The 24189-nt window shown below is 46.2% G+C and overlaps 1 protein-coding gene across 1 annotated transcript in view; it reads left to right on the top strand.

Annotated features, from left to right (window-relative positions):
- The first annotated feature begins 130 nt into the window (after positions 1 to 130).
- LOC120868379 (store-operated calcium entry regulator STIMATE) overlaps positions 131 to 24189 on the top strand; it is a 54096-nt gene continuing 30037 nt past the window's right edge. Inside the window, exon 1 of the mRNA XM_040247181.1 lies at positions 131 to 419. Within this exon, the coding sequence (XP_040103115.1) occupies positions 260 to 419 (160 nt within the window). The 5' untranslated portion in view covers positions 131 to 259. The remainder of the gene's footprint in view (positions 420 to 24189) is intronic.

Here is a 24189-nt window from a genome sequence, read left to right as displayed (position 1 = left end):
CGCCCCCTCGCCGATCGGAGCCCCGCCCTTCGAGAGCGAGAGCAGGAGCGGCCAAGGCCCGCCTCCACGCCCGGTCTGGCCAATCAGGAGCTGCGGTCTCAGACGTCGCGTTACGCGCGGCGCTGAGTCGGCCGCGGGGCTGAGGTACCGGCTCCCGGCTCGGACTTGGGGCTCTGGGCTCGGTGGCGCGGCCCCAGCAGATTGGGAGGCCCGGCGGGCGGGCGGGCGGCGGCGCCCAGCGCCCCTCGCCAGGCCCGCTATGCAGGGCCCTGCCGGGAACTCGAGCCACTCACTGCCGGGAGGGCCGCCCTCCACAGTCGCGTCCGGAGCGGGCCGCTGCGAGAGCGGCGCGCTCATGCACAGTTTCGGCATCTTCCTGCAGGGGCTGCTCGGCGTCGTGGCCTTCAGCACGTTGATGCGTGAGTCCGGGACCCCCGCCCCTCCTGAGGCCTTGCGCCTCAAGCTTCTGGCCCACCGGCCTCAGGGACCCTCCTGTCTGAGGGGTTCAGGCCTTGGGCCCCTTGACGAAGGTTCCTTATTCGCGCGAGCCCAGGCTGGGCATTCCCAGACAACGGGGAGCTCTGGCCCCAGACCCAGGGTCCTGAGTTCCTCATCTTACCGCGTCAGCCTCTAGTCAGGGGTCACTCCTGCTCCTCTTTTCACACCACGCACGCCTCTCTTCTGAGATGTCCCCCTGCAACCGTATCATCGCGAATTAAAGCTACCTCACTTGACAGCCTACGGCCGTGACCCGCAGGTGGCATATTCCTTTCAGCCTCCTCTTAAAGTCTCTTCTTAGCCTCCTCTTCACACTTTGAATCCCCATTCCCCAGTCTGCTACTGAGTGTTTTGTTTTTTTTCTTCACCTTTACGTCAGAATTTATTGTCTCCCGTTTGCATGTAAATCCTGTCCTGTCACCTTGCAATACCGGACTTGTTAGGTCGTGCGTTCCGTTCCCAGTACTGCCTACCCCATCTCCCCTTCTCCCTCAGCCTAATTTTCTGTTTTGGTTGGAGCAGGACCCACCCAGACTGCCTTCTTCCCCGCATCTCCTTTTTTTTCTCCTTTGCCTGAACGGGCTCACCTCTTCCATCTCTGTCCCAAGCTTTCCTAATCAAGTTGCATCTCAAGTCTCCCCTGGCTGTTCCCTTTCCCAGCCCACTTTTGTTTATGTTTCAAGTATTCTTCCTTTCTGTGAGACTTGGGCAACTTTAGAAACTTAACAGAGAAGCAGACTCAGAGGGTCTGAGGAGGTCTTAGAATTTCTGCGCTAAATCATCAGGTGCCCTTCCTGGAGAGTTTCATGATGAGGAAGAAAGTCCCGATAGGCCCTCTGGAAAACCGTAAGTTCCAGCTTGTTGTCATGTGTACCACTGGTGACGGGTTATATCTCCTTAGTGCACAATCCTTCCTTTTATTAAAGTGATAGGAGGCCTGGTTCCCCTGTGATTGCATTTCAGGGAAGGGAAGGGTTATAGCTAGTTTTTACAGAGGTATTCATTCCAAAATGACTTCTCAAAACTTCCCTACTGTTCTCACGTGGGCAGAGTGGAAAGTTCCTGCAAAAACTATGCTCCTTGGCATCTGGGAAGGAGCCTGCAGCCACGTGTGTCTCGTAGAGTCCAGTTGCTAGAGTTGCAGCTTTGCTTGTTTATGATGCAGGCCTTCCTTATTTGGGTGAATTCTTCCAGGCTTTAAGTAACCCTGAAGAGGCTGTTCTTGGACACTACTTTTTTTCTGGTTGCCTGACCTTCATAAGTCTAGCAGCAAGTCCTGGACTATATATATTTGCTACATTTTCTCTCCTTTTCAATCTCTAGTTGCCTTGCTATATTTTCCCTGCTGAACAAATACCCACTTGTTCCCACAGTAATAATATGTGACGACTTAGCCAAAATCAGCTGCTGACTTGAGTGCATGAACTGTATGTGTATGTGTTCGAGACTTTGTGTGGGTCTGCGCTCCTCTCCCCACGTCTCTCTCCTCCAGCTGGACTTCTTTTCTATCTAAAGGAACTCCACGTTAGGTTTGTTCCCTAACTTAAGATTTATTAGCATAGCTTTGGCTGTTTTCATGAGTTTGATTGATACTGATGGCCCCGCTTATTCCCTGGGGTTTGATACTTGTGATTCCGAGAGGGAAATGTGATTATGACAGGGCACAGTTGCTCACAGCTGAGAAGTGTGCCAGGTTGAAAGTTCAGAGTGACAGTGCTGGCCCTGTGAGTCTTCAGGGACACAAACACTTCTGTACTTAATCTTCAGTGTGAGCACAAGTGCAAATCTCACTGTGGCTGGTATATTCTGAATGCAAAGGCAGGACTAGAAGTAGGGTTTTTTTTGCTCAGTGTAAGCTAGACATGGAGGAACTTTGTGGCAATGGGTAGTAGGTCTTGGGACAATGATAAGTAGGGGTGATGGGGAGAAGAGTTGGAAAGGCTCGAGCTGTGACTAACCTGGACACAGGCATGGACTTGAATTGAGAGCCTTTTTCCCCCCACCTAGAATCAGACAGCAGGCCAAGGAGAGTCCCACTGGCCAGGACCAGTCCCGGGAAGTACTTTTCTTCTCTCTTAAACTTGTTAGTTCTATTGAAATAAAACTGTAGGGCTTTTCCATTTTGCAGAGCTGGGAAGAGGAGAAGTCATTTAGAAGCTGCTTTACATTTTGAAATGAACTTTGCTGGGGAAAAGGAAGGGGAAAGAGATGGTCTCAAGGAGGTTCTCCTGCTTGGGTTTGGCTATCTTCCTGGTCACAGGACCTGTTCCTCAATCTGGCACAGCTGCTGTCAGGAGTGCCAGGCTCCCACAAGACTGCTCATCTTGTAACCCTTTGAGGGAGGTCTGGGTTTGTTGAGATGAGGCCACTTCATTCTTTATCAATTTCATTATTAGAGGGCCTTCCCCCTCTGGGTTTTCTGAAGTGTTTCAGAAATGCATTGGATGTAGAAGTGGAAGGAATTGCTTTTTTCAAGCATAGTTCATCTGTCTTTTTTTAGGGGGGGGTCGCCATTCAACATGGAGATCTTAGTTATCTGAACAGGGATGAAACCTGTTCCCTCTGCAGTGGAAGGGCGGAGTTCCAACCACTGGACCACCGAGGAAGTCCCCAAGTATATTTTTAATACCAGTCATCTCTCCTCAGCAGTCAAACTAACAGCCCCTGTCCTCTGTGGAGTTCCAGTCGTTTTCCTTCTGGTGCTTTCCTCCTGTGTGGTGAACTCAAGACACTTCTGGCAACTTCCCAGTTTTGAGGGCTGGTGCTATTCTGTTTTCCTGTTGGACCAGCTTTGTTCTATAGGATGGATCTATTTCTCTGCTAGACAGGCCATATACAGTATGGTTGCCTGGCCTTCATAAGTCTTGCAGCAAATCTTGGACTGTATATGTTTGGTACTTTTTCTCTCCTTTTCAGTCTCTAGTTGTCTTGCTGTAACGTTTTCAATCCCTTCACATCCTGATTTTGGTGAACCCTCAGACCACTGTTTCTATGTTTCTTTTTCTATCCCCCAAATCACTTTTTTTCTCCATTTACAACTTGCTGTGTTTTTCACCTGAAGGAACACCCTCTTATATCTCAGGAGAGGATTTAGATTCTCATGGGGATTTCTCATGCTGATGCGTGCCTCACTGTGTAGGGCTTTTCAGGTGTCTCAGGCCAGGCAGTTGGGAGTTGATGTGATAGTTGATATGTATAGCTGATTCTTTAAGCTACACAAACATACAAGCCACCATGCACAGGCGTGTGCCACTGTCAGCATCCCCTTGTTCAGGTGGTGAGCTTTCCAGAGGCTTCAGCTGAGGTGCCTTCTGTGTGCAAGGAAAGCCCAACAAACTCAGAGACAAGCTTTTAAAGGGCCTTCCCCTTCTGGGTTTTCTGAAGTGTTTCTGAAAAGCATTGGGTGTAGAAGTAGAAGGAGTTGCTTTAAACGAGGGACCTTTGCCGTGCTCTACCTGCCAAGTAGTTCCTCTTGTTTTGGTGACTTTATCTATGGTCTGTGATTTAACTGAGTCACAGCAGAGCTGAGCAGTTCTGGGGCAGCCTTGTGTGTTCCAGCACAAGTGAGTGGCCCAGCCATCAGCTGAAGGTCATTATTGACCAATGTGTATGTTGGCACTAGGGTTATTTACTCTCAGGACCTGTAAATGCAAAGCCTACTCAAGCCTCCTTCACCGTGCACCGTCAGAATCCTGGCTGAAGTATAGACAGGATTGCCCTTTTAACAAAAGCATTTATAGAGTTTGGATAAACCTACCTGCCTATTTTCATGTGACAGATTTGGGCACTAGCCAGTTAGGAGAAAGTGTCAGTGTTTTATAAGGACACTGCTGGTGTTGAGAAATGATAGCTTTTTTCCTGAGGTCCAAAGTAACATTACAGACTACTCTACCCAGCTTTGAGATCTTGATCTCACATAAGAGTCCCTGCCATTTTGTCAAGCAGTGAGCTGGCCCCGCTGTGTGTTCTGTACAGATATATGCATGTTGGGACAACCTTTCCTGGGATCACCCCTCCCCACTGCTTTCCAATATTTATCTTAAAAAATGTCAGATATACAGAAAAGACAATAATACAATGAATGCATATCTGCCCTCCACCTAGATTCAGAAATTGTTTACCTTTTGCCACATTTACTTTATCTCTTTATACGTTTTTGGGGAGAAGGGGGTGATACATTTAAAGATAACTTGAAGCCTCTTGATGAAAGTGAAAGAGGAGAGTGAAAAAGCTGGCTTAAAACTCAACATTCAGAAAACAAAGATCATGGCATCTGGTCCCATCACTTCATGGGAAATAGATGGGGAAACAGTGGAAACAGTGTCAGACTTTATTTTTTGGGCTCCAAAATCACTGCAGATGGTGACTGCAGCCATGAAATTAAAAGACGCTTACTCCTTGAAAGGAAACTTATGACCAACCTAGACAGCATATTCAAAAGCAGAGACATTACTTTGCCAACAAAGGTCCGTCTAGTCAAGGCTATGGTTTTCCCTGTGGTCATGTATGGATGTGAGAGTTGGACTGTGAAGAAAGCTGAGCGCTGAAGAATTGATGCTTTTGAACTGTGGTGTTGGAGAAGACTCTTGAGAGTCCCTTGGACTGCAAGGAGATCCAGCCCGTCCATTCTAAAGGAGATCAGTCCTGGGTGTTCTTTGGAAGGAATGATGCTAAAGCTGAAACTCCAGTACTTTGGCCACCTCATGAGAAGAGTTGACTCATTGGAAAAGACTGATGTTGGGAGGGATTGGGGGCAGGCAGAGAAGGGGACGACAGAGGATGAGATGGCTGGATGGCATCACCGACTCGATGGACGTGAGTTTGAGTGAACTCCTGGAGTTGGTGATGGACAGGGAGGCCTGGCATGCTGTGATTCATGGGGTCACAAAGAGTCGGACACGACTGAGTGACTGAACTGAACTGAAGCCAGCATCACACTTTATCCCTAAAAACTTCAGTTGAGTCTCCTAAAAATAAGGACAGTTGCCTTCATAACCAGTTTCATGATCACACCTATGAAAATTTATAACCCTGCAAGATCATCTAATAGCCAGTCTGTATTCATACAAACACACAAAAATTCCTCCGTTGTCACAGGTTTCTTATAGCTGGGATTTTGCAAAAACTTATCTGATCAAGGTCCACACATTGCATCTGGTTATGTTTTCGGGGTTTCTTTAGTATTCATTTATTTGGCTGCCGGCTTAGTTGCTCCAAGGCATGTAGAATCTTAGTTCCCTTACCAGGGATTGAACCCATGTCAAGGTGGATTCTTAACCACTTGACCACCAGTGAAGTCCCTGGTTATGATTTTAAGTCACTTTTAGGCTGTAAGAATCTCCTCTACATGCACGCGTGCGCACACACAAACACACACACACATAGTTTTCCGTTGTTGTTAACTGACATTGCCTTTGAAAGAGTCCTGGCCAGTTGTGTATGGCGCCCCATCTTCTGGAGTTGTCTGGGTATTACTTCATTGAGGTGTTTGGGCGGTTTCCTGGACCCCTATGTTTCCTGAGTTTGGTGTGGTGGGACCATTAGCTTGTGATGACTTTTCTTTGCAGTAAGAACACTGCATGAGCAGTGCTGTATGCTTCATGTTACATGGTACCAGGCAACACATGACATCGGGCAGTCCCATGGTTAGTGGTAAGGTCAGTTACTGGGCAAAGAGGGCGCGTTTCTAGCTCTCTCCCTTGTAGGGTACATTGTCCTCTTTGCAGTTAGTATATTATCTCTGTGGCGGTAATGCTTAGAGATCTTGTGGATATCTTGTTCCCTGGTCACTTCACTTCTGGTAAAATAATGAAATCTAGTGATGGCTAGAATGGAGCTGAAGCTCATGTGTGAAGGTGCCATCTCTGGGCCTGTCACCCAACATGCTCTCAATAATGTCGCTCTCTGTTCCCTCCTCCCCCACACCTGGAGTGCCAGCCAAGGCACAGGAAGAGCATTCTGTCACAGGCTAGTATTGTATCCAAGGGGGAAAGAAGTGTGGCCAACAGTAGCATGGAGGAAGATGAGGGGTTCTTTTGGGGGGGTCATTATTTTTAGAAAGCTTTTGGTTTTCTAAATGCTGATTCATCTGGTAGCATTTATCAGTAATGGTGATCTACTCCTTTTAAAAAAGTATTTATTTATTTTCGGCCGTGCTGGTCTGCATTGCTGTGTGGGCTTTTCTCTAGTTGCTGGAAGCAGGGTTTACTCTCTAGTTGTGGTGCTTAGGCTTCTCATTGCCGTGGCTTCTCTTGTTGCAGAGCCTGGCCTCTAGGGAGCATGGGCTTCAGCAGTTGTGACACATGGGCTCAATAGTTTCGGCTCCCGGACTCTAGAGCACAGGTTCAGTAGTTGTGGCACACCAGCTTAGTTGCTCTGAGGTATGTATGATCTTCCCAAACCTGGGATCCAGCCCGTGTCCCCTGCCTTCACAGGCAGATTCTTTACCATTGAGCCACCAGGGAAGCCCTACTCCTTTATTTATAATGAAACTTCACCAATTTGGAGTAAAATTGGGGCAAAAGGGAGTTGTCTGAATTAGGGGATAATCTGAGTTGTAATGAAATGCATCTTTTTAGCCTATAAATACCTCTGTTTTTTGTGTTGCCCTATAGGGGCCTGTCAAGCCTCTGCTGCTTTAATGAGCTGTTTAAAATCCTTTGCAGTTAGTTTAGTACTTCCATGAAGTATCCTGGATCCCTGGCTCTGGAATCCATCGACCTGGCTTTCATGCCTGCCTCTTCTACATACTGCCCTTGAAGTGAAAAAGTGAAAGTGGCTCAGTCATGTCCAACTCTTTGAGACCCGGGCCAGAATACTGGAGTGGGTAGCTTTTCCCTTCTCCAGGGGATCTTCCCAACCCATGGATCGAACCCAGATCTCCCACATTGTGGGTGGATTCTTTACCAGCTAGCCACAGGGGAAGCCTAAGAATACTGGAGTGGGTAGCCTATCTCTTCTCCAGTTGATTTTCCCAACCCAGGAATCAAACTGGGGTCTCCTGCATTGCAGGTGGATTCTTTACCAATGGAGCTATCAGGGAACCTTGGGGGTCAGCTGGTAAAGAATCCGCCTGCCATGCAGGAGACCTGGGTTTGATCCCTGGATTCTCCTCTCTGCATGATTCTCCTCTTTTAGTCTGTCTTTATGGGCTTCCCTGATAGCTCAGTTGGTAAAGAATCTGCTTGCAATGCAGGAGACCTGGGTTGGGAAGATCCCCAGAGAAGGGAAAGGCTACCCACTCCAGTATTCTGGCCCGGGTCGCAAAGAGTTGGACATGACTGAGTGACTACTTTCACTGCCCTTGAGCAGCCCACATATATCTGGAAGCTTTGGTTTCTTCCCCAGCAAGATGGGATGGATGATTTTTCTGGGACTGTGGGGATTAGAAAGAGTGTGTAAGGAAGCTGGATCAGTGCACAAGTTGGGCCCTTCATAGTGGGAGGGAGTGTCATAATCCTCATTGTTATTACAGTGTTCTCATTCAGAGTTCAGTTAAGAACATCTCACAAGTGCTGAAATAACTTGTTTTCTGAATCAGGTTAAACATTTTCCTTTCTGTCTTGTTTACTCAACATCTTTACCTTTAGCCCTCTTTTAAATGGTGTGAAGTCAGGTTAGCCAAAAAGTTCATTCACATTTTCCTATAAGAGCATACAGAAAAACCTGAACAAACTTTTAGTAGTAAAACCTGAATGAACCAGTAGTAAAAAATTGTAACCCAACCAGCACAGTGATTGCTCATTCCAAGTTAGCATGCATCCAGACTGGGTCACTTTGTTATAAGTAATAATCTCCTTCCTTCTTTTCTTGAGTTTCTGCCTGCAGAGTCTCACATGGGCTGTGAGTGGGCGGTGGGTGGACTGGGGCAGCCCATTTACAGGTGACAAGGTCAGAGTCCCTGACTTCATCACGCCAGGTCTTGTGGTAGCCGGTGGTGGCACTGGCCGCTGGAGCCTGCATTCCTGCAGCTGGCTCTTTGCTGAGTCCCTAGTGTGCTGGGGTTTGTGCTCAGCTCTTTAACGTGCTGCACAGGAACCTTGGTTGTTTTCCCTTCACAACCAAGGACAGTGAGCAGGTGAAGTGTGTAGCACTGGGCCCCTGTCCATAGGTGCAGAGCTGAGATGTGAGCCAGGTCCCTCAGGCCCCAGTAGTTCTCAGGCACTTCCCCTGCCCTTTTTCCACAGGCACACTTCTGATTACTCTCTTTTCCTGTCTACTTCACCTCATTCTTTTTTCCTGTTGGGATAATTCCGAGTTTCTTTCTTAATAATTCTTTTTAATGCCCAGAGTATTATATGGAACTTCAGACTGTTTTGTGGCTATTGATAACATTAAGCAGGTAAATTTGAAATGACCTACCAGTCCTTTCATGTATGTTTGAGTTACATCTTAGGTTTGCTTTTCTGGCCGGGGCCTTTGTGAAGGGTTTCCCTGGCTGTGCTGGGATGGCGAGCCCACCCTGGGACCAGGGTCTAACGTCTGAGGCACAGCCTCCCGGGGCCCCAAGGGAGGCATACATGAGTCCATTCTGTGACTGGTGAGGAGGGACTTCCAGGGCCGTTGGTGATTTCAGGTAACCTCAAGTTTTCACAGAATTTGTTTTCCTGGTGCTGTATGACTATAAGGAGAATAGTTAATAATCATAAGAGTTGGGGATGACCCTTAAGAGTTATCCTTTTCTTTGTGTGTATATAGAAGTGGTCTGTACACCTATTTTAGTTCATGCCACTGCTCAGAAGTTATCCATCTAACCCAGTTTTTCAGCTTGACACCATTGATATCTTGTGCCAGGTAATTCTTGATTTGGGGGGCTGTTCTCTGCATTGTAGGATGTTTAACAGCATCTCCAGCCTCAATCCACTGGATGCCAGTGGATGCCATTGTGACAGCCCCAAAATATCTCCAGATATTGCCATTGACCCGTGGGGGGCAAAATTGCCCCTGTTAAGAACTACATTTGTTCAGTTTGTGGATTACTCAGCAGACTCTCTGTGGGCCGTAGTAGAATGGATCTGTTAAATAAAGACCTGGGTGCCAGGCGTGGTGTTGGGTGCTGCCTTGACAAAGAAGAGCTGAGACCTAGTGCCTGTCCCTGAGGTGCTCACAGCTGGAGTGGGCTGCGGGAGCCCTGGTAGGTCATCCCAGTGCAGCGTGAAGAGGGTTGTTGACGTTTGAACAGACTTGAGAGGAGGGATGAGAGCTTCTGCCAGGAGACCTTGGGAAGTGTCCCTGAGGAAGACCTGCTTGGTCCCAACACTGGAGGTGAAGGAGATGTGAGGGGCTCTGAATACACAGGGAATGGTGAGAACAAGGTCCAGATAGGAGATCACAGGCGTGGCCATAAGTTCTGGGGGCTGGAGATAGTGGGGGCAGAGGCTCCCAGAAAATGAGGCAGTGTGTTTGGAGGGGTTCCAGAGAGCTGCTTTTTTTTTTTCATTTTCAGGCCTGTTTTCTACAGCTTACACTTAAAAAGGGTGGTGAATTAAATCATTGGGTGGCAAGTCAGGTTCTGCATTCACCTCAGGCTCCTTTTGGATTGTTTCTTTAAGAACCTTTAAAGCAGTTTCATCACATTCCTTTTAGATCTCATGGAGTCCCCCCAGGGAAGATCTGCTGTTTGTGTCTTTGGGGCTGTAGGAGAAGAAACAGGACCTAGTGACCTTCTCCCAACCCCCTGTTCTATTGGCAGTGCCCCCTGAGATAGGTGTTATGATGATGTGGGCAGACCTGCTGGGCCTGCTCGGTGCCAGGCATTGTGAACTAACCCAATGAGTCCTCACAGTCATCTTGAGAGGTGGGTGCTGATATTGTCTCCATTTCATAGGTAAGGAAACTGAGTCACCAGGAGGTTAAGTAACCTGCCCAAGGTCACATAGCCTGTGAGTGGTAGAGGCAGGCCGTGTGGCTCTGGAGACACTGCTTTTACCTAATAAGGGAAACGGTTCCTTATTGGTAACTGGCTTCTGTAGACTGTCCGCTGCACTCCACACAGATAGACATAGTGGAAACACTTCACCCCTGGATTTTTGGTTCAGGCTCAGTTGTGGACAGCTGTGAGGGGTGGTCTCAGAGATCCAGAGAGTAGGCCAATCCTGGGAATTCTAGCCCCTCTGAGTGGGGCCCCAGGCTGTGGTGACATTAGGCTTTGCTAATGAACCTCTCCTATGAGAATTCCAGTCCTCAGTACGTATTGGAACTCCTGGGCTAGTGCAGTGGGATTGCCAGCCCCTGAAATCACCCACTTGCCTATTAGGAAAAGGCTTCTCACCAGAGTTACTGTAGCCCCGTCGATGCAACATGGCCTCCCCTGTGTTTCCTTTGATTTATAGCATCCTCTTCATTCTAAAGGGTGTCTTGTGCCGTAGTCGGGTTCCACTCAAGCTGCTTTTCTGGTGGAGGAGGCAGGAGCTGGCAAGGCGCAGCCTGCCCCAGGGTGTGGTGTCACTTAGGGCCTCGGCGGAGGAAGGGTCGCTCAGCTGTCTGGGTTGCTCAACTAGCGTTTTCTTGGCTCTAAAATTGCTTTTAAAGACTTGATGTTGAGCGTTTGTGGCCTTTGCTATTAACAAGTGATAGGTGTCAAGAACTCTAATGCCTTTTCTCTATTTGAGACACATACGTTTTTTACATGTTCACCTTTCTCAAAATGCTTTACCCCCCACCTCCCAGTCCCAGCTTATATTCTAGTCCATGGACTTATCCAACCTCTTAGCTCATCAGTGTTCTTCACAGGCTCTTCTGTTTTCTTAGAAGACTTTTTCGCTTAATAACATGAAAATGACAGAGAGGTGAGGTGGTCACAACACCTGGATTAAATGACACAAGCCAGGCTGCAGTCCTGCAGGATGAAATGAACCTTGGCAGCGTACACGCACCTCTTGCCAACCCCACACGCACTGGGAGCGTCTTGGCCCAGGTGGGCTCAGAGCATGAGCACAGGTTTTCTATCTGGGCAGCAAGTTTGGGTCTAAAGTATCTGTAAGTGATTCCATCGAGGTCATGCATGGAGTGGAGACTCACTCATTGCTCCCTTCTATGCCTTGCAGCACAAATGTGCTGCTTCTGCCTGCTGTGCCTTTGCTTCTGTGGTTTCAGGTAGCAAGCTTGAGGACCGCAGATCTGCTATTTCCAGCTCTGCTGCACCTCTGGCTGGTGATGAGGGGGATAATTGGAGTCCTGAAGACATAGTGTAGGGAGACGTAAATGCGTGTATTTTTTCCTGGCAAGAGGCCTGCTTTTATAATTTTGTCCCCAAATTCTCTGTAAGACATCTCATCAGTTACTAGCAAAAAAAAAAAATTCCAATACTGTTACCTGAAATTAGAGTAAACAGGAATGTTCAGTTGCCCCTCAGTTGGCTTAGCAGATTACATACTGATTTGTTTTTCTCATTGTGTGTTTAGGTATATAATTTGCTAATACGCCAAATAGGTCAGACTCTCCAAGGAAATGTCCAACAAGCACTGTAGTCTTGCTAAGGACCTGCCTGAGTTCAAGGGCCACTGCTGCTGATGGAACAGTGTCCTGCGTGCAGCTGTTTTATAGTGCTCTTGTTCTCCCAGCAATGGAGCTTCTCAGGCCCGGCATGAACATGGCTCAGGCTTAATGTTGGTCTGTGGTGATGTGAGGTGTGAGGGTGAGGAGAGCTGGGTCCAGGGACCACTGTCTGACCCTGTTCAAAGCAGGTAACCGTTGAACCATACCAGGAACTCCTGGATTCTTGCTCCCACTGGCCATGGCTGCCAGTGGTGTTATACTATGGGTCCTCCTTTGCCTGGGAGCTCTTTCTGTGCTGCAGACATTCCAGACACCACTGTCTGCGCTGTAGTCCAGGCCAAGGAGCACAGCCGTGATACCAAACACTGGGCTGCAGCAAGATGCTACCTGCTGCTCTTCTCTCAGCCGCCACACCTGCCAGACCCGTTCCTGCCTCCTCCCCTTACTCACAGTCCTCTTTCCCCTAAATGCTTTTCTCCTTCCTCCCACCTTGCCACATTCTCTGCATCTTCTAATAGGTGCTCCCTGACCTTAGCCCATACTGCTCTCCTTTGAAGTTGCAGGACATAAGTCTGTACTGTACATGTTAGGTCTCTGCGTGGCCCTAGCTGAGCTGGACTGACTTGGCTGCCAGGCAGGTGCTGGTGCCCTGGCCAGGTGCTCAAGGCCAAGGCGGAAACTTGTCCCCTACTGGGAATCTGGTCAGAGAGAGAGCTAGGAGGTGGGGAGACTGAGATTTTTTTCTTCTCTAATCACCGTATGGTTCAGAATGCATTTTCTAAGAAAAACACAGATGTTCTCTTTTAGAATTGTGGTACAATTTGTCAGTGCTGGAGAAATGTAATATTAGTATGTTATTACCAATTCACAGTCCATATTCAGATTTTATAAATTGTCTTTATAGCTATTTTTCCCTGGTCCAGAGTCATACTTTGGATTCAGTTGTCACATCTCTTTAGTCTGGAATCGTTCCTTAGCCTTTCTTTTATCTTCTTAGCCTTGGTACTTTTGAGGAGTATAGGCCAGTGACTTTATAGAATGGCCTAGATTAGGTTTGTCTGATGTTTTCTCATGATTACATCCAGGTTATGTGTTTTTTGGAGGGAATATTCCCCAAGGATTGCAGTGACTTCCTCAGTGTATCAAACCCTCTGGCACCTGATGCTGGTTTATCCCAGCATTGGAATAAGCCAACACCTGACACCTTGGGTGAAGTGGTTCCTCCAGATGTCTCCACTGTGAAGGTAACATTTTCCCCTTGTAAATTAAGTAAATTGTGGCGAGATACTTTGAGACCATGTAAATATAGGGTCTGTTTTCAGTCTTTGTTGTAAAGCCTTCCCTAGGTGGGAGGTAAGAGCCACAGGCTCTGAAGGTGCTTTGGCCAGTTAGAGGTCACTTTTATAGGTTGTTCATTATGTGCCAAGTCCTAGTACATGCCTTACTCATTTTCTTCTCACATGAACCACATGAGGTGGGTTCTCATGTATACCCTATTTTATACCTGGAGAAACTAGTGAATTGTCTAACGATAAGGCAATCACTAGGTGGGGTACTGGAATTCAGACCTGGTGGGTCTTACTCCAGCAGTGGGGCTTCCCACTGTGAGTGTGCAGTGTTCATATGCAGTTCGTGGCACAGGGACACTGCTCCTCCAGCCTCTGGGCTTTGCATGTCTTCTGTGTGTGGAGTTCTTCAACACCATTTGGTTCTCATTGTCCCTCATTGGCTTGGTTTTTCCCTGAGAGCATCATTGCAGTTATTTTTCCTAGACATGATAGATGGACTAGGAAAAATCCAAAGGCTTTTCATCTTGAGATTGGAATCCAGGAGGGCATATTATTGAAGCCAGAGGAATCTTATGTGGATAAATTTAACACTTGAGCTGTGCAAAAGTGGATGAAGAGGCTTTTGCCAGTGAGGGGACCACCAGTATAGAACTCGTCCTATATTTTGGTAAGCAATCAGAAAACAGACCAAAATACTATATGAAACAACTTTTTGCAGAAATTGGACATCAGGTAGCTCAGGAACCATGAGGGAAAGAAAATAATGAAGTGAGCCTTCTGGTTCTCCCCCTCAGCTTTCTCCTGGAGGCAGTTTCCAGGTCTCAAAGTAGTGAGGAACAACCCAAATTGAGCCCAGCAGCCTTGCTGAATTGAGAAGACAAAGTTGAGGAAGCCAGAGCAGTTGGAATTTTCAGGGACAATATGGAGAAAAAAGAGCTACATAGAGGAAAAGCTCAAGACATTTGTTCAGAGGTCTCCATAAGTCCTTTTCTATTGATAGATGTTAATCTGTGTGTGTGCAAGTGAAAATTCAAAGGCAGAGCAAGGAACTGCTGGGAAACTATGAGCCGGACTATTTAAGACAGGAGGTTTTTCTTTCCAGTTAGAGTGAGAGACGTTGTGGAACACTGGGGGCATTCAGTAGAGACCTCAAAAAAATCATGCCCTATCTAGCCCTAGAGAAAGGGTATATGGCTTAAAAACAAGCCTGGATACCATATACAAAAATTGAGTAGAAATGCATCACAGATCTAGATGGGTTGTAAAAGTGAAAACTATAGCACTTCTAGAAAAAAACATAAGAGAAAGTCTTTGTGACTTTGGGATAGGGAGAGAGGGAGGAGAGTGGCTGGTTGGTGGAGTTGTCAGAACCTACTGCATTTATGGGTTTAGTTTGCCATCTTATATGGGTGCTGCTTGTAGTGCCACAGAACAGGTGCAACAGTGAAATCAAAGGTCACTGATCACAAGTCACCGTAATAAATATAATAATAATTTTAAAATATGAAATATCAAGAGAATTACCAAAATGTGATGCAGAAACATGAAGTGGAGCAAATCTTGGAAAAAATGGCACCGATAGACTTGTTCGACACAGGGTTGCCACATACCTTCAGTTTGTAAAGAACATAGTATCTGTACAACGAGATCTGCTCACATTCTTATGTTTGCTTCACCTTTAGCAAGCCAGCCTGTTTGCTTGTTGCTTGTATTTAACTGGTAGGAAATTGGAACTTCTGCGTTCCATACAGATTGTTGATACAGGATGAATTTCAGACTAATTTGCTATATAATGAGCCTTTGAGTTATGTGTGGGAGTCAAATAGGGGCTAATCTTTTAAATGGAGCCTGCTCATCCCGTGCAGGTGACTTGCTACATGTTTTCAGACTTCTCAGCTCCTTTTTTGTAAGGAGGCAGTTGACGGATCTTTCTTTTTCTCCCTCTTTTAAAAAGGGGCTGTTATCTCAATGCTAAGTGAAAGGAAGTGCTCAAGTTCTAGCTTGTATATAGTACAGAGCTTTGTTCCATAGAGTCTTTGTATAGAATTTTTGCTCGCTGCCCTGAGCTCTCAGTCTCTCCCAAGCCACCTGCTCTTCTCTTGCCCCTAGAAGGTACTTGGGCACAGTTGGCAGTTTCCTGATTCTTGGGTCACATTGTTTGGTCATTCCTCAGCCAAGTGAGTGGGTTCTGTGCTTACATACCCACAACAGAGGTCAGCCTCTAGCTCTTCTTGCACAGGGTTAGGTGTGGTGAGACACCTAGCTCAGTCTTCTGCCGGTAGCTTGCTTGAGGAGCAAGCCCAGAGGAGCCGTGTTCCCAGCACTAATGTTGGGCTGAGTCTGAGGACAGGTAGTCAGGCCCAAACTGGGCCCTGTACTGTGCTTCCATTTTTCCCGAGGTCTCATAAATTGTGCCTGGCCTTTCTGATCAGGAGCTGGCGTTGGCAAGCCTATTTCAAGTTAGAAATCATATGATCAAGGCATGTTGATTCTCTGGGATTGGTTTATGTTCATTTTAGACCTCTAGAGATGCCAGAGAATGTACAGACTACCATACATTTGTGCTCATAGGCTGTGCTCAAAATCCGTCAAGTTAGGCTTCAGTAGTACACAAACCAAGAACTTCCAGATGGGCTTTAGAAAAGGCAGAGGAACCAGAGATCAAATTGCCAAAATTCTGTGGATCATAGAGAAAGCAAGGGAAATACAGAAAAACACCTGCTTCATTGACTACACTAAAACCTTTGACTGTATGGATCAAAACAAAATGTGGAAAATTCTGAAAGAGATGGGAATGCCAGACCACTTTACCTGTCTCCTAAGAAACTTGTATGCAGGTCAAGAAGCAACAGTTAGAACCAGACGTCGAACAATGGATGGGTTGCAAATTGGGAAAGGAGTATGTCAAGGCTGTATATTGTCACCCTGTTTATTTAACTTATATGCAGAGCACATCATGCGAAATGCTGGGCTGGATGATGCAGAAGCTGGAATCAAGATTGCCAGGAGAAATATCAACAACCTCAGATATGCAGATGATACCACTCTAATGGCAGAAAGCAAAGAGGAACTGCAGAGCCTCCTGATGAGGATGAAAGAGAAGAGTGAAAAAGCTGGCTTAAAACTCAGCATTCAAAAAACTAAGATCATGGCATCCAGACCCATCACTTCATGGCAAATACATGGGGAAAAAGTGGAAGCAGTGACAGATTTCATTTTCTTGGGTTCCAAAATCACTGCAGACCATGACTGCAGCCTTGAAATTAAAAGATGCTTGCTTCTTGGAAGAAAAGCTATGACAAACCTAGACAGTGTATTAATAAGCAGAGGCATCACTTTGCTGACAAAGGTCTCTATAGTCAAAGCTGTTGTTTTTCCAGCAGTCATGTATGAATGTGAGAACTGGACCATAAAGACAGCTGAGTGCCAAAGAATTGATGCTTTTGAACTGTGGCGTTGGAGAAGACCCTTGAGAGTCCCTTAACCAGCAAGGAGATCCAACCAGTCAATCCTAAAGGAAATTAACCCTGCATACTCATTGGAAGGATTGATGCTGAAGCTGAAGCTCCAATACTTTTGGCCATCTGAATGCGAAAAGCGGACTCAATGGAAAAGACTCTGACACTGGGAAAGACTGAGGGCAGAAGGAGAAGGGGGCGACAGAGGATAAAGATGGTTGGACGGCGTCACTGACTCAATGGACATGAGTTTGAACAAACCCCAGAAGATGGTGAAGGACAGAGAAGCTTGGGGGAAAAAAGCAGTGACCATAATAGCAATGTGTCATGTGAGCCTATTTTTATTTTAAAATTATATATACATATAGAAATTTGAAGGCACACAATAAACTGTTACCATGGGTAGCTTTCTAGAGGATGGAATTATAGGGAACTTCTGTTTTTTATGCTACAAATTTCCATACTGTTTTCTTTAGTTGTTTACAAAGAACATGTATTACTTTGTGCTAAGAAAATTAAAAAAAGGTCTAAAAACAATTAACTGAGAAAAAAGCTTGTGTTACCAATAATTTAAAAACAATAATAATACACTTTTGCATTTTAGGTAATTTATAGCCTTCCAAAAACCCAACTCGTTCAGAAAATTTCCTTCTGACAGAAAAGCTTCCAGCTGGCAGGACTCACTAGAGATGGGAAATATGTCACTTCAGTCCATTTAGTCCACTTCAGCCAGGGGCAAGATCACTACTGCACTATTTATCATCCCTGGTGGATGATATGTGTCACTGTGCTCCAGGCCAGGGCTCCCCTCACATCTGATGCTTACATGCATAAGTTAAAATAAAATGTTTGTTGTATACATTTACATTTTATAGGATTTCCCAGATTCTCTGCCTTTTAAAAATTAACCAACGACTAGCAATCCTGATTGTGCTGGAGAAGAGGCTTTTAACTGCATTAAAAGGTCTGCACCTCATGGTTAATCAAACAGGAAAAGGTATGGCCCCAGAGTCCAGGTTTCTCAGAGGGAACATCTGCAGCCTGGGTCCAGTCCCACCAGGGAAGATGACCATTGGCCCATCATTGTTGGCATGGAAAGCTGTCTCACCACTGCCTCTGACAGTTGGAGGAGACACCCACTTGCCCAACTGCTCAGTGATGAGCTGCAGACTACAGAGTGGGTTTTCATCCTTGTAATCCAAGGCTCCAAAATGATTCCAGCTGCTTAGGGTGGTCCAAACGTGGCAGAGAACAGAGCATATAATGGGTATATAGGGATGCTGTGTTCACATTTTGGGCCTGGAAGGAGAGGTTACAGGTATAGCTACACGTCCACTCATGGTGAGTTAAACACAGAAGCTGAGGACATGGCTCATTCAACTTCAAGAATCTCACTAGGAGGAAAACCCCAGTGTACTGTTTCACTCATAAAGATGACTCCACTCGCCCTCTGGCCTTCTGCAGGTCATACACACTCAGGCCATTCCCTAGCAGTGGCGAAGGGGCCACCTGGCCCCCACCTCCCTCATCCAGCAGCCCCTGTGAACAGATTGGAAGCTATCTAAGGGCGACTGGCCCAGGACAGGTTTACACCCAAAAGGGTCTCCATCCAAACCCCATCTCATCTTTGAAGAAAAACAGCCTCGTCTCCTAAACCCAACATGCGAGGCTTATTCACATGAGTTCCTACAAGTGTTTCTGGGAAAGCCTCATCAGAAATGGCGTTATCACGGTCATCGTCAGAATACTAAAAAGAAAGTGAAGTCCCTCAGTCGTGTCCGACTCTTTGCCACCCCATGGACTGTAGCCTACCAGGCTCCTCCATCTGTGGAATTTTCCAGGCAAGAATATTGGAGTGGGTTGCCATTTCATTCTCCAGGGGATCTTTCCAACCCAGGGATCGAATCTGGGTCTCCCACATTGCAGACAGATGCTTTACCATCTGAGCCACCATGGACTGAAGGCATGGGCTATGCCAACTGAACCACTTCTCACATCTACCCTGGAAGGACAGTATTATCCTATGTTTTAGATAAAGAAACTGAATCTCAGTGCAGTTAAGGAACTTGCTGAAGTCTCACAGGTGACAAACTACACAGGATGTGTAGCTGTACCTGTAACCTCTCCTTCCAGGCCCAAACTGTGAACACAGCATCCCTATATACCCATTATATGCTCTGTTCTCTGCCACGTTTGGACCACCCTAAGCAGCTGGAATCGTTTTGGAGCCTTGGATTGCCACGTTTGGACCACCCCAAGCAGCTGAAATCGTTTTGGAGCCTTGGATTACAAGGATGAAAACTCACTCTATAGTCTGCAGCTCATCACTGAGCAGTTGGGCAAGTGGGTGTCTCCTCCCAACTGTCAGAGGCAGTGGTGAGACAACTTTCCATGCCAACAATGATGGGTCAATGGTCACCTGGATTCAGGTCCAGAATCCAGGCCACTGCTGACCTGTACCCCCACAAAACAAGCTCCAGCATCAGGACTGACTGGGCTTGGCCCCTTGGTATTAAATGCAAAGCTTGTGAAACGCAAACCTCTGTGTGTAATCCAGACAGCATTAACAAGTCAAGAACAGCCTCCAAAAGAGTTTGCTCAGAAAATTTAAGTATAGGTAGAAAAATCATTCAAGAACTTTGTTTTATACTGACGGTAGCTAATAGTGCATATATTTATAATACCAGCATTATCTAAAATTTCAAGGCTTACCGTTAAGAAGTCAACTCAAGTCTTAATGCAGGTGGAAACTGAGACTGGCTGACAAAGTTCGTTGGTGTAGAGAGGCCACAACAGGCTTCCTCTGACAAGCACTGTCCGAGGTTGGCTGCTCCTGCCACTGCTCGGCCTCCCACAGCACAGCCCCAGCAGCTAGAGCCGGGAGCGGGAAAGCCCCAGGTCCCCCAGGGTGCGCAACATCCCTCCACTATCCCCACGGCCCTGCACCCCTCCCCCAGGCCGCTACTCTAGGCTCTGTGCTCCCTGGCTGCCAGCACCAAGTGGCACAGTTAGGAAGCTATGTTCACAGACCAGAGAGGCCCCCAATGCCCAGGCAAGTGAGAGGCAGCACTGCTTTGTGACAGCACCACACATACCCAGCAGAGGACTCTCCTCTGGGAATGAACTGGGGCTGACCTTCTAACTTTACTGATGGACGTGAACTGATAAATAGAAGGTCAGCTCTTCTCTTGATACCATAGTTATAAACCAACGCCGAAGACCTTTTCCCTAGCTTCTCAACTCAGGGCAGCTGGCACAGAATCTTCTCTTTTTCAACAACATATGTTGTGTAACCAACAAGAGTCTGAGCAGAACAGAAGCAACAGAGTTCATTTTCTTAGTCCCAAAGTCTGGGAATAAGGTGTCAGAGCAGCAGAGAGCAGCTGAGGAAGCCTTAACTTTACAATAATAACCTGAATCCAAGGAGCCTTGGGACCATAAATAGAGAATTCATCCGTCTCCTATGAACTAACATATCTATAAGTCCTCCATGGCTGGCAGCACGAATCCCATCTAGAGTAGTCTGCCAGATGCTTCAGGCACCTTGGGTTTCTCTCACAGCTATCTTCACCTCTTCCCCACTTCGGAACAACAGGTGGCCTGGGTAAAAGGATGGCATGATAAATGAGAAGTGTGTATGCTAGTGAAGGGGGAGAGACAGCATCAATATCCAACCCCTCAGGACAGGGAGCGCCAGGCCACCCTAGGAGGGGCAGGGGTGGGTCAAAGTTGTTCAGTCATTCAACCGTACCTGACTCAGTGCCCGTGGGCTGCGGTGCACCAGGCTCCTCTCTCACCCGCTCCTGGAGTGTGCTCAAACTTGTGTCCATTGAGTTGGTGACGACATCCACCCACCTCATTCTCTGTTTCCCTGTTCTCCTCCTGCCTTCAATCTTTCCCAGCATCAGGGTCTTTTCCAATGAGTCAGCTCTTCCCATCAGATGGCCAAACTATTGGAGTTTCAGCTTCAGCATCAGTCCTTCCCGTGAATATTTAGGACTGATTTCCTTTAGGATGGATTGGTTGGATCTCCTTGCTGTCCAAGGGACTCTCACGAGTCTTCTGCAGCACCACAGTTCAAAGGCATCAGTTCTTCAGCATTCAGTCTTCTTTATGATCCAGCTCTCGCATCCATACATGACTGCTGGAAAAACCATAGCTTTGACTACACAGACCTTTGTTGGCAAAGTAATGTCTCTGCTTTTTATGCTGCCTCTGCTTAATATGCTGTCTAGGTTTGTCATAGCTTTCCTTCCAAGAAGCAAGCATCTTTTAATTTCAAGGCTGCAGTCATGGTCTGCAGTGATTTTGGAACCCAAGAAAATGAAATCTGTCACTGCTTCCACTTTTTCCCCATGTATTTGCCATGAAGTGATGGGTCTGGATGCCATGATCTTAGTTTTTTGAATGCTGAGTTTTAAGCCAGCTTTTTCACTCTTCTCTTTCATCCTCATCAGGAGGCTCTGCAGTTCCTCTTTGCTTTCTGCCATTAGAGTGGTATCATCTGCATATCTGAGGTTGTTGATATTTCTCCTGGCAATCTTGATTCCAGCTTCTGCATCATCCAGCCCAGCATTTCGCATGATGTGCTCTGCATATAAGTTAAATAAACAGGGTGACAATATACAGCCTTGACATACTCTTTTCCCGATTTGCAACCCATCCATTATTCTATGTCCAGTTCTGTTGCTTGACCTGCATACAAGTTTCTTAGGAGACAGGTAAAGTGGTCTGGCATTCCCATCTCTTTCAGAATTTTCCACATTTTGTTTTGATCCATACAGTCAAAGGTTTTAGTGTAGTCAATGAAGCAGAAGTAGATGTTTTTCTGTATTTTCCTTGCTTTCTTTCTCTATGATCCACCAAATGTTGGCAATTTGATCTCTGGTTCCTCTACCTTTTCTAAACCCAGCTTGTACAGCTAGAAGTTCTCAGTTCATGTACTACAGAAGCCTAACTTGAAGGATTTTGAGCACAGCCTTACTAGCTTGCAAAATGAGCACAGATGTATGGTAGTTTGTACATTCTTTGGCATCTCTAGAGGTCTAGAATGAATATAAATCAACCCCAGAGAATCAACATGCCTTGATCATGCAATTTCTAACTTGAAATAGGCTTGCCAACACCAGCTCCTGATCAGAAAGGCCAGGCACAGTTTATGAGATCTCAGGAAAAATGGAGGCCCAGTTGTTGAAGCCTAGCTTGAAGGATTTTGAGCATTACCTTGCTTGCATGTGAAATGAGCGCAATTATGCAATAGCTTGAACGTTTTTTGGTGTTGCCCTTCTTTGGGATTGGAATGAAGACTGACCTTTTCCAGCCCTGTGGTCACTGCTGAGTTTTCCAAATTTGCCGGCATATTGAGTGAAGCACTTTCACAGCATCATCTTTTAGAATTAGAAATAGCTCCGCTGGAATTCCATCACCTCCACTAGTATTGTGGTGTGATTTACATAGCATAAAATTCATCCATTGCAAGTGTACCATCTCTGCCTCCCTTTTTAACACTTGTATTCCATTGTATGATAACTTACATGTAACCCCTCCCCTATTGATAGACGTTTACCACTTAAGTCTTACACTCTTGCAGACAAAACGGCAATACATTCTTGCACAGAGTTTTGGATATTTGTGTGAGTGTAGCTATAAAAGAAAATCCTAGAAGTGTATTTTCTGGGCCGCAGTGTATAAATATTTAAAATCAAAGCAGAAATTACCAAAACATCTGCTGTAACTTTATAAGTGATCTGTGAATTGATAGGAAGAAAACAACACACATCTTTGTCCACCAGGAGATTAAATGAAGTTCATAAATGTACTTGGCCAAGAAATCTGGTTAGCAGTGCAGTCACAGCAAATCTCTGATTTCACTAGACCTTCCCAGGGACGCTGGCTCACAGAGTAGAGTTCCACTTCCCCACATTTCCCTAGTGGCTGTACCATTTACTTTACTTTTTCTGGTCTTTAACTGAGTGCCTATGTCCTAATATCCTCACTAAATGTTTTAATCTTTGCTAATTGGAGCAAGAATAATTAATTTGCATTTTAAAAATCGGCCTTATTGGGTTGCATATCTTTTTGTGGGCTTATCAGCCGTTGGCATTTCTTTCCATCCAGTGGTTCCCCCACGGAACTCTCCCACCCCTGCCGAGATCATCAGCATTAGCAGATGGCACAGCCACCCTGATCCCAGGGAAGCTGTGCTTCTAATGAGGCCCCATGTTTAGAAGGTTAAGCCTTTTTATTTGCTAGACAGTTTATTCTCTCGCTTTTCTTTCAACCTTTGGCAGAACCACTGCTTGGGAGGATTAAAGGTAGATAGCTTAGAACCTAGGCTTTGTCTATCCAGTAAGAGTCCTTACAAAAAGTGTTCATGAACACTTAAACTGATTTCAAACCCAGAGTGTCTGGTTCTTGCGTCTAAGACCAAATATGAGGCCTTGACGGGCGGGTTCATCCTGCCTTGTGGTTAGTTAGAAGGAAGAAAGCTTAGGGGTAGTGTCCTCTGGCAGTCTTGCGGCAGATTACTTTGTCCAAAGCCAAAGAAAAAGCTTAACAATTTTGGTCCTATTTCAGGACTAATGGTTTATAAACTAGTCCTCTGGAAGAACTCATTGTGCAAATTCTTGGAACTTCCTGAATTAAAAATAGATACTTGGACAGTCCTCCATAACTATGTCTTAAATAACAGACTGAATGAACTCCTTTGTTCAACAAATATTGTGTAGCAACCTGTTAGGAGCCAGGCACCCTCTTGGGTGCTAAAAATGTGAGGATAAATAGAGCAGAAGGTCCTGGTCTTACAGAGCTTACTTTCTAGTTGGGAGAAATAACAACAAAAGTCAGGAGAACCCCTAAGAATTTGAGATGAGAGCTATTAGTGCTGTGAAGAGAATGGAACAGGAAAATGAGATTGAAGGATGGGAGCAATACAGGATGTGCACATCTCAGGTGAGATGGTCAACAGGGGCTTCCAAGGAGGTGACCTGGAAACTGGGAAAAGAGGGGCCTGACACTTGGCTAACTGGGAGCAAACTGGGAAAAGAGAGTTCCAGACATTTTGAAAATACAGCTGTGGCAAGATGGAGCATGGTGAGTGTGGTATGTAGCGAGAAGGCCAGAATGGCCAGAGGGGATCAGGGCAGGAGGTCAGGGAAGCAGGTGGAGCCTGAGTCATATATTCCCTGGGCCTTGAGAAGGAGCCTGTGTTTTATTCTTCTGCTGTGGGAAGGCTTTGTGTTTGTTTTGTTGTTTTTAAAATTCTTTTAAAGTACACAGCTCTCAGGTATAAAGTTTGACTTTGGGCAGATTTGTTTGCCATGGGAGTTTTAGGTGAAGAATGGCATAATTTTATGTTTATGTTTAACTATATATATTTTTGAGACTTCCACACAGAGTTCTGTGGAGGATGGATGGATGGATGGACAGACCGACCAGCAAAAAATAGA

This window comes from Oryx dammah, unplaced genomic scaffold (assembly GCF_014754425.2).
Source record: "Oryx dammah isolate SB20612 unplaced genomic scaffold, SCBI_Odam_1.1 HiC_scaffold_9, whole genome shotgun sequence".
Lineage (NCBI taxonomy): Eukaryota > Metazoa > Chordata > Mammalia > Artiodactyla > Bovidae > Oryx > Oryx dammah.
The sequence above is the reverse complement of the archived record's forward strand: the minus strand, read 5'-3'. Positions and strand labels throughout refer to the sequence as shown.